The 10,606-nt window shown below is 45.3% G+C and overlaps 1 protein-coding gene across 2 annotated transcripts in view; it reads right to left on the bottom strand.

The window, feature by feature from the left end:
• Positions 1-10,606, bottom strand: part of col8a2 (collagen, type VIII, alpha 2) — a 30,638-nt gene continuing 20,032 nt past the window's right edge. Inside the window, exons 1-3 of one of the 2 annotated variants that reach the window (XM_086015273.1) lie at positions 7,364-7,397; positions 5,858-6,047; positions 1-4,448 (exon numbers count right to left, since the gene is read on the bottom strand). In XM_086015273.1, coding sequence (XP_085871399.1) covers positions 2,545-4,448; positions 5,858-6,029 — 2,076 coding nt within the window. In that variant the 5' untranslated portion in view covers positions 6,030-6,047; positions 7,364-7,397 and the 3' untranslated portion in view covers positions 1-2,544. Of the gene's footprint in view, positions 4,449-5,857; positions 6,048-7,363; positions 7,398-10,606 lie in introns of those variants that run through there. The other variant, XM_086015275.1, reaches the window with a different exon arrangement.

Raw genomic sequence — 10,606 nt, 5'->3', positions numbered from 1 at the left:
ATATATATATATATATATATATATATATATATATATATATATATATATATAAAGCAGAACAATTGAAAGCAATGTGTGATAAGATGGCGCTTACTGACACTTGTCAAACGATTTGCACACAGGGCAAACTCTGCAAGCAAGTGACGTTGTCTATAAAACACAAGGACAGAGAATAACAACCACATGTAATTCAAATCACCATTTCATACGTCCAAAAATAGAAGGCTACCAAAATAAGCCAACATACAGTACATAACGAGCCTTGGACTGCCTTGTAGACTCACGTTACAAACTTTTTTTTTTTTTGCCATTACATAATCGTAAAATACTGATTAGGTCTCATCCTTCGGTTGTCGGTCAGCGGGAGTACATACTAGTTGTGATCGCAAAGCTCAATATTTGGCTTCAGCGTACAGCGGCGCCTTGAGATCTGAGTTTGTTCCGTGACCAATCATCTTTTCCTATTGTCTGTCTACACGTACTGCTCCACCACTGCGACCACGGCTGCTATTCGGTAAGCCCGTCGATGGTGTTTTCCATTATGTGTTAGCATCAAGCTAGCGGGGACATTCCTCAAAGTTGTTCCATATTTTAAATACAAAATTGTCTTTGACGTTTATTTGGACAATACGCTTCAACTGGTATGGGCCGTTAAGCAGCTTGAAGTCTCTCTTTTCATTATCTGCCAAACTGCTGCTTATTGTGAAGTTACTTGCATTTACACCGCTTGTATCTCAAGTTTGCCTTCACAAGTCGAAAAAAAAAAACAGTCCACTGACAGCTCACATCTCCAAAAAGCCAAGTCGGCTCACTCGTATCTCAAGGCACCACTGTATTGACATTCTTGTACCAAGGTAGCCCTAAATTCAGTGTATTGATCATTTTAGGCTGTGTAATTATACTGGAATATTCTGACGGTCCTTTCTTGTCTTGGACAACGTCTAACATTGTTCTTTGGCACTACGCTACTCAAATTTTGGTGTTGACACACAATTATTGCACACAAGTCATTTTGACTTCATATTCAGTGTTACCATGATTTTTTGTTTTATTTTTTTTAATCCCGGAAAGTCAATTAATTTCTCAGTCTCCTGTAATGTCCCGCTTCTATTCCCTTACTTGGCACCAAAAATCTGTGCGGGACTTTCTTTCTAGCCCAGGGCACAAACAAGTCATCACTCTGATGGAACATTGACAGAGCTGCAAGTTTGATCTGGATATTGTAACGTCACTCCAGTTTATTATTATCTTTGCCAAAGCGTTCATGACCTGAATGCCAGTGGGGCAAAGTGACACGCAGACGCCCACATACGCTACATACATAGACACACTCACAGGCAGGCTGGGGGTTATACACGCGCACACCACGTGTATCTTAAACGCTTCAATCGACAGCTCTGACCCTCTGGCCTACCACCTGACAAAGAAATCCGCCAGGTGTTTGTTAAATGTTACACAACTTGTGTTTCACAACCGGCAAAGCTCTCAGTCAGTCCCTTTACTTATTCACAGAGTCAGTGCGGAGTGATTTGCATTTCCGGCCGGCTCTACTTTTTGTTCTGAAACATCTTGTCCTTGTCACCGTGTTTGGCTAAACTGTAACTCTTTTGGAAGCAGTGGCTTGGGAATGACAAAAAAAAAAAAAAAAAAAAAACTTGACTCAAATCCTTTCTCTGGCACCAAATGAAGAATTATGTAAACATTATGCATGTGCGTCATCGTCAACTAATATAGCCTTGGTTTATGAAGTGCTATTATTGTAAGCTGTATATCTTGATTGCCTTTTTTTTTTGGATAGTTCAATAAAATAAATTAAGTAGTAAGAAAAAGAAATGTCTGCTTTGAAAGGTCAGCTACAAAATTGTGAAAGAAAGCAACCAACTCATCATAAACTCTGAACATCCTTCCGTGATTGTAATGAGAAAACTGGACTAAAGTGATTAAGCACAAGTGAATGTGATGTTTCACCTTTCTTTAATATTTACAATTGTTTTGACTTGAGTTGTATGTTGTATGTTGTATTGATGCCAATTTGGCCAGGGTTGTCATTCATGAAATAACACAAAGCTCCCACCTCTCTCTAAACCGTCAGGTGATAGATATTGGTCCTAATGATGTCGACATGCGGCCAAGACGGCGCGCTGGCATAGATCGGTCCCGCTTGCACATTACCAAGTAAGGCAGCGAACAGTCTGACTAAAAATAAACAACAGTGACAAAATAATAATACACAACAACAATAATTAACATCCAAATACAACTCCAAAACACATTTGAATGACAACAAAAAAAAAAAAAGAACACTGAATAAAATTCCGTCATCTGCCTTTGAGATCCTTCTATTGTGATTTATACTTTTTCTTCCACTGTTGCTGTTGGCTGTAAAGCAGACAAAAAAAAAAAAAAAAACGATAGAAAAATGACTGAAATATTAGCTGGACTGATCATTTTATTGTTTTGGAAATCGGTATGGCTGCAAGTATTTTAGGTTTTGGTTCCGCTCCGAGGAGCTCATAAAGGAACTCGTTGGAATCGAGGGCAAGGTTATGTGGGGCAGAGCAGGAATCCTGAGAATGAAGAGTGGATGTACTCGTTGGAATAGAGACCGTTTGCCTGATCCGAGGGCATCTGGACCCAGACCTGGTCGCCTTCTTTCAGCTCGAGGACAGCACTGCCCGACGCCTGGTCCATGTAGCCTTTCTTGTATTCATCGTAGGTGTAAGTAGCTGGTACATTGTTCTTGTACAAGGCCACCCACAAGCTAGTTCCCTTCACGTGCACGTGGTACGCAAAGTAGTAGACGCCTGATAGTGGAGCGGTGAATATGCCAGTAGAGGGATTGTAGGCATTTTGCCCGTTGTACAGAGTCCTGTCAAAAATTATTGGCATACCGGAGGGAGGGAAAGGCTTGGAGAGGATGGCTGTGAAGGCCGGTGCTAACGAGGCAGAGAGCGGTACTTGACTATATGCTGGCCCCTTGCGGTCTCCTGGCACTTCACCCCCTTCCAGCTGGGAATCAGTTGGACCCGCAACAACCGTTTGGCCATTTCCCGGAAGTCCTGGGGGACCCGGAGGGCCGGGTGGGCCTGGGTTACCGTTAAGACCAGCGGGGCCCGGTTTCCCCGGAGGACCTTGGGGACCAATAGATCCTTTCTCTCCCACTTTACCCTGTCCTGGAAGCCCTGGTAGTCCGGACTCACCCTTCAAGCCAGGAGCCCCCTGTGGTCCCATGGGACCCATAGGCCCCTGGAGGCCAGGGATACCCGATTGACCTCTGGGGCCAGGCGTTCCCATGAATCCTGCCTCACCTTTAGGTCCCTGAAGACCCGTCAGCCCAGGATTACCAGGCAGACCGATATGTCCTGCTTCGCCTTTGGGTCCGGGTTTTCCAATTGCTCCATTTGGCCCAGGTAGGCCTTTGTCCCCAGGTATGCCGGGTTTTCCCGTGTTTCCATTTGGACCTTGGTCACCTCTAAGGCCAGGCAACCCCGGAGGTCCTTGCGGCCCGAGTTCTCCCTTGAGTCCCGGCAAGCCGTGTTTTCCCGGGAGTCCCATGGGGCCGTGAAGTCCGGGGGGCCCTGGTTGTCCGTTTAGACCCGGTTCACCGATTGGGCCCACCATTCCTTGCTCACCTTTGTCTCCGGGTAGACCGGTTAAGCCAGTATGGCCCTTTTCTCCTTTTGGCCCACCTAGACCAGGTTTTCCATAGCCTGGAGTACCTGGAAAGCCCGGGGAACCCCTGAGCCCTTGCTCACCTTTTTGACCTATGTGACCTGGCGCTCCTGGCGTTCCATCAATTCCAGGCTTCCCTATCCCAATAGGACCTGGTTGACCTCGTAGACCTGGAAGCCCAGCCTCTCCTGGTTCCCCACGGTCCCCTTGAGGGCCCTGATCACCTTTAGAACCGATCAGTCCAGGCAAACCCTTTAGTCCAGGTTTGCCAATGCCTGGAAGACCAGGTGGTCCTGAGCTGCCTTTCAGCCCAGGGGGACCCCTTACACCTGGTGGTCCCGGTGTCCCGTTTCCATTCTCACCCTTAACCCCACGCTCACCCGGAGGGCCAGAAATGCCTTTTAATCCCGGTTCTCCTCGACTACCAGGAGGGCCCCTAACACCTGGAAGCCCAGGTTTCCCATTCAAAGACAGGCCAGCTGGTCCTGGCAGTCCTGGCTGACCCGGTTGACCCCTGAGGCCCGGTTCACCACGGGGACCAACCTCGCCGGTAAGTCCGGGCATCCCTTTTGGTCCAATCTTTCCCGGTAGTCCTGGGAGACCTGATTTACCGATCCCCGGAAAGCCTGGAGGCCCTTGAGGACCCGGTTGTCCGTTGAGGCCGGGGTTCCCGAGTCCAGGTTTTCCTGGAATTCCTGGAGGACCAGGGGGTCCTCTTGGTCCGGGTTTACCTTGGGGCCCTGGCTCGCCCTTCACATCTACCATAGGTGGCCTGTCTAAAAAAAAAAAAACACACACACACACACACACACACACAAGAGATCATAGTGTTTATTTCATAGGGGTGGAGATAATTTCATGAGAAAATATATTGAATTTGTAAGTACCTATGAAGTTGAGCAAAATTTAAGGGAAAAGGTGCGCACCTTGATACATTTTGATGAAGTCTAAAATACTGTAGATAAAGCCAGGCAAAACACGCCCTGTATTCATTTTCCTAACAGATGTCTCCATCTTCACTCTGTGTTCTCTCTTAATGTCTTGTCTTGTCTTGACTGCATTTACCGTCGAGACAATTCCCCCATTGCATTTACCCCTGAACAGTTAATCAAGGTGGCGTGCCCTCGCAAGAGCTGCCAAAGCCAGGCCGCGCTTGGCAGGCCAACGAAAAGCCTGCGTTGCTAACGTAACAAGGCATAAATGCCACACATGCATTTTTTAATTGAAGAGTGATTCTTGTTTCATCAACTGGCAGTTAGTTAGACATGCAACTTTGATGACTAGAAAATGTGATTCTTGCGGGACCCAAATCAGTACATTTCCCATCCCACTCATCTATTCTAACCACTGAATGTACCCTCTTAAAAGCTATGATGAAAATGTAAAAGGTCCCACACAGTAAAAAAAAAGAGTAGTCTGATGCTAACTGTTGTTTCGAACTCCCATGACTTTTGATACAGTGCTGGATTGACTCAGTCACTGAGTGATGTGGTGTGGCCTTACAACCAGCAAGTGGCAGTAAAAGCAAAGCATTAGCTTCACTCCTCCGAGAGAACTTATTTTGAAACTTTCCACATGGAATATCCTTTGAAAAGGTGCCTGCAGTCACAGTTTTGCATCGTCATCTTTGATCATCATACATTTGATCCATTTTGTAAAACCAATGTTTCTCCTTTTTGGGGGGAACAAAATAATTGACTAATACAAAGGGAATTCGGAAACTCATTTTTATGGCCCTATAATAATGATTTGATAACGATAACAAATCACAACAAGCACAACTTATAAATGATTACTGCACACTAACCTGACTAAACTGATTTGTATCCCCACCCCCACCCCACCTCCTCCTTCTAATACTGCGCTCCTTCCCAGAGCTCAAGAATGAGGGATAAACAACACAGAAACAGCATCCAGATGGCTACTTCAGGTCAGCTCTGTAAACAAGGTGCAATCAGACCTCCCGGCTCAATGATGTTGGACTGGAGAACTCTGATTATAGAGCCATACTGGAAAAAAGTTAACATTCCCATCTGGGTATAAGTAAAATGATGCTGCATAAAATAAGTCCTAATATCAACTGCTGCAAAAAAAAATAAAAAAATAAAACTCTTATTTTGGACCTATTGGCCAGCAGAGATGGTCGACACTATATTGTGATGGTGAACGCCAAGGCACTACTCACCGACATAATGTCCCTTGCCCTCTCTGAACGGTGGTCCGACAGGTCCTTTCATCATGGGTTGCATGTACTTCATGTGAGGCATGGGGGCGTAGCCTCCAGCCAGAACGTGCCCCCCTAGCATTAGGAGCACACAAATTGGGGCCAACGGCATGGCGGACGGCATCCCAGGCATCCGAGGTCACACAAAGAACTGCAAGAAAATTGGGAGGAGAGAAGACAAGAAGTCACGGGCCAACAAGGCACAAAACACAAGTGACATTTAAGTTCACGTGGAAGAAGTCTGTTAAGAAATGTAAATAATTACATGTATGTATTACATGATATATTTTGCTAGTCCGTGTTGGCAGGAAGAATTTTTGCTCCGACCAACCAACCGGTGGATAGAATAACGCCACCCGTGAGTCAGACTGTTTTATTAAAGCTCAAGGTCAACCCATACATATTTTTTTCAAGAATATGTTCTATGCGGGCCCACTAGTTGAAACACAGCGTTCTGATTAATATTGTATTTGTGGAATATGAGTTAAGCAACAAAATCCACCTGTTTTTAGCCATCTCTGGGGCGGCCATTTTGTCACTTCTGTCGACTGAAAATGACATCACACACCCTCAGGGCTCAGATAACGACCAATCACAGCTCAGCTTCAGAAAACAAGTGAGCCGTGATTGGTCGTTACCCAAGCCCTGAGCAGTTGTGATGTCATTTTCAGTCGACGGGAGAGACAAAATGGCTGAGATGGCTAAAAACGGGTGAATTCTGCTGCTTAACTCATATTTCTTATTAATCATATTTCCTTGTTTCAACTAGTGGGCCTGCATAGAACATATTCTTGAAAAAAAATATGTTTGGGTTGAATCCCCCTCTTTAAGAAGTTGCAATCATACACGCAAATGTATATCCATCCGCCGCTGCCCGCTTCTTACGTGTGGTGTGTTCGTGGTGGTCGTTCAACAGACGGATCCGGTAGAAACGACCACAGCGCCCTGCGCCAAATGTTTTCGCGACCGTGGTCAGGTGCGAACAGGAAACCACCAGAGGCTAGCTTGTGTACCCTTTGAGAGTGCAACCCGTTGGGCGCGCGAGACGGGTTGAAGCTTGCGAAACGACGTGTGAAAATTGCATCCATTTCCACTTTCGCCCTTCCACAGAGATGTTTCCTGTCAGTTTTTTTCCCTGACAGATGATGTGCGGTCGCAGCCCGCTAGCATGCCGTGCTTACATTAAGCTTGAAATCGTCTAAGCGCCAAAGAAAACAGCCGAGGTGAAAAACTGAATGCCGTACCTCACAAGCAAGGAACGGACGGCTTAAGCGGCCTTCAGAAGTGTACGAGGGATAAGAGTTACTAAACCAACAGGACTATTAGCGCTTATGAGAGGAGTTCAAGCAAGTGAGCAACAAGGACGCGTGCGCGCGGATTTCTATCTGCGCACGTTTGGTCAACCTGTGATTTGACGCATCAACTAATAAGAAGCCAAGACTTTCTGGCCAATAGACTTGACTCAACGTTTTTTAAGGTGTTTTCATTGCCACATCTGCGCTGAGATCAGGTCTGCTTTATAGCTTGGCGCTTGGTGCCGTCGTCTGTGATTGTTCAGCAACCACACGAGCTCGACTCTCCAATTCTTGTTTTACGGCCGTTCAATAAAGACTTTGCCTTGGTCACTGAACATTTTTAAATTCTTAGTCACACGTCTGCAGCCTTTTCCCGCGACTAAACACCAATCATACTAAATTGTTTATGAACCTAAGAATGTCAAAATGGCAGGAATGCCCAAAAAAGCCGTTTTTGGCGCGGCATTTTCGTTTACTGGCCGACTTTCAGGCTAGCTGGCACACACACATGTCTGGTCTGGTGGGGGATCTGTGGTTTTGGTGCAAATGTGATTCATCAGGAGACCCCAGGTGCCCACCATTCAGCAGACCTCTCCAAAGAACCACAAGGGACAGGCATTAAAAACAGAAGCATGAATAGGTAACAGACACAAGCGAGCGGCTCCCAGGCCTCCGCAGTCTGTTAAGTGTTTTGGTTGAAAAAGCTCCCCGGACATGCTCTGCAGTGTCATAGAATCCTTGCTGGCTTGCGGCATGCGCCTTTTGGAGCGAGACTCAGAACAGTCTCGAAAAACACCCACACAATCAAACAAACACGCTCAGTATGCATGAGAACACAATCTAGCTGAGAGCACTTAAGATTGCTAACTTCCTATCGTTTTTTTTTTCAACGCAAGCCCCCACTGAAAACAAATCTCAACGCTCCAGTGGTGGGAGGTGAATTGAAGTCTCTCAAAGTCAGACATGAACAGCCTCCGTTAAGAGTGGAAACACCTCTTTTTGGCAGGCTGAGTGACCCCTGTATACAACACACTTAAACGAAATATATTGTGCCTTTTTTTTCCCCCGCAATTTAAAACAGTTCCCAGGTGTCTGGCGTGCAGTCGTCAAAATATTTTTATAGCATCTTTCTTGCCATGGCGCGGTTGGACGGTTTTAGGGGTGAATCGGTTTCATGCGCTGTGCCAGCCATCACACTACCCCACGTGCTGTACTATAAAAAGCATACAAAATGCAACATAAAAAGAAGACCCGGCAAGGCACAGGGAAACCGTATGAGGAAAGAACTCATCCACGCTCAGAGGAATGACAGTCCACGGACACAGGGAGCGCCACCCACCATCCCGGAGACCCCCCCGGCTCGGATGAACCGGGGTACCCACTACGCATTGCGCAGAGGCCCCCGGTCGCCCGGGCCTAAGGAGCCTCCAGGAGGACGGCCCGCCGCGGCGAAAAGCTCGAAAACTGAAAAACAACAGAAAACAATGAAGTTCAAAACAAAACAATAAAAGAAGCTAAGAATGAAAAAAAAACCAGTAAGATTGGATTTAAAAGCCAAACTAAGTCATATAATAATAAAATAATAAAGCTGGATAACAAGGGCATTGAATTGAGTTCAGCGCCTTCAAACAAAGACCAAGCAGCATGCCAAGCGGTCAGCATAAGCCAGTCAGAAGACACAGACAACCACAAGCAAACCACCGTCGGCTCGCTGATTAAATCGGCAGCACCGGAGGTGAAGCCCCTCGACCTTCAGTACCCTAAAGCGGTGAGCGTGGATCCAGCCCATGCAGCTATTTCCTCGACCGCACGCCCGCGGGGAGGTGAACGGTACACCGAGAGTGAGGATTCGGTGTCACGGTGGGGAGGGAAGCTGCTGTTTTTTGTGGTGAACGCTTGAGCGGCGCCTCGAGTGGAAGACGCTCTTCGCGATGCGTACTGCCGGGCCAGGCGTTTCTCGATTGCATCTCCTAGCCTTTCTCGAGCTACGACCTTGACCTAATCGACCGCCAACGCAGACATAAAGCCTTGGGTGGTTTTGCTGTTATGCAACCACAGCCATCCTCATTTAACATAACATTCTTGTGTTGGGAACTTTTCAGCACCAGAAGAGAAAAAAAAAAAAAAAAAAAAAAAACACTCATAATGCTGAAGTCTAGACAAATGCATAATAATGGGTTTTACAGTTTGGAGAGGGAAAACAGGAGAGGCTACACACACACATATTAGTAAGGTATCGCTATCAGCCAACAGGGAATTTGAAAATGAGCACTATTGAGACAAACTACTCTGAGACCTATGGTGGAGATGTGTGTGTTCTTGTCTCTCTCTGTGTGGCGTAACCGTTGACACATCCTTTCTCTTTATTAGACTGTGTGTGCGTGGGCGCACCATTTGAATAACTCTAGTTTGAATGAAATTGGAAATCACGAGCAAATACTTGAGCATCAGTCTTGGTTTTTGGTGGTATCGAATAATACCACTTTTGTTAAGTACTGTGTTATGCAAGCAGAGAAATGTTTTCTATATAAGATGGCGATGCGTGTTAGAAAATGCTCGGCTCGCTTTTGTGACACCGCAGTCAATAAAATGACAAAAACAAGACTGAGAAAGGGATTTTATGGCAAAATAATACCATACAGTCCCTTCCAAAAGTATCGGAACGGAAAGTTCAATTACTTTGCTTTTGTTGTATACTGAAGACATTTGGGGTTTTAGATGCAACGATGAATATGCGACAAAAATTCAGAAGTCCAGCTTTTATTCCATGTGTTAAACAACTCAGGACAAAGCACCTTTTGCTTGAATCCACCCACATTTCAAGTGAGCAAATGTATTATATACATGCATGTAGGGCTGTGCAGTTAATCAAAATTCAATTACAATTACGATTATTACACTCCATGATTATAAAATTGGCATAATCGTAAAAAACTATTCTTAATATGCATCTATATCCAACGTTTTTTTTATACAATCCAATCATACTTGAATTTATACATTTGCACCTTTTTAAAATTTTGAAATTTTGGTCCAAAAGGAACGTACATATTATAGTGTTTCAAAGAGCACTATTGTATTGTTTTCTGGTTTGGTACCAACAAATATAAATGATCGTTTGAACAATCGTGATTTGAATTATCACCAAAATATTCGTGATTAATATCTTTTTCAGAATCCAGCAGCCCTACATGCATGAGCCCTTTACCCCTTTCCATTTGAATATAAAGTATTCCGTCTCAATGCTAAAGGGAAAAGACAGCACACCTTGTGAAATTGAGAGCCGGGTGAGGAAAACAGACTCATCAGTCCAGGAAATTGTACTTTTGGGGGTAACGTTTTGGATTCCCAACATCCCTGCAGGTTACAAAGAGTTGAGTGGATGCTGATGGAGTGCGTAAATAGAGAGTTGCAG

This window comes from Filicampus tigris, chromosome 18, assembly GCF_054856515.1.
Source record: "Filicampus tigris isolate MCC_2025a chromosome 18, RoL_Ftig_1.0, whole genome shotgun sequence".
Lineage (NCBI taxonomy): Eukaryota > Metazoa > Chordata > Actinopteri > Syngnathiformes > Syngnathidae > Filicampus > Filicampus tigris.
This window is presented reverse-complemented; position numbering and strand designations above follow the sequence as displayed.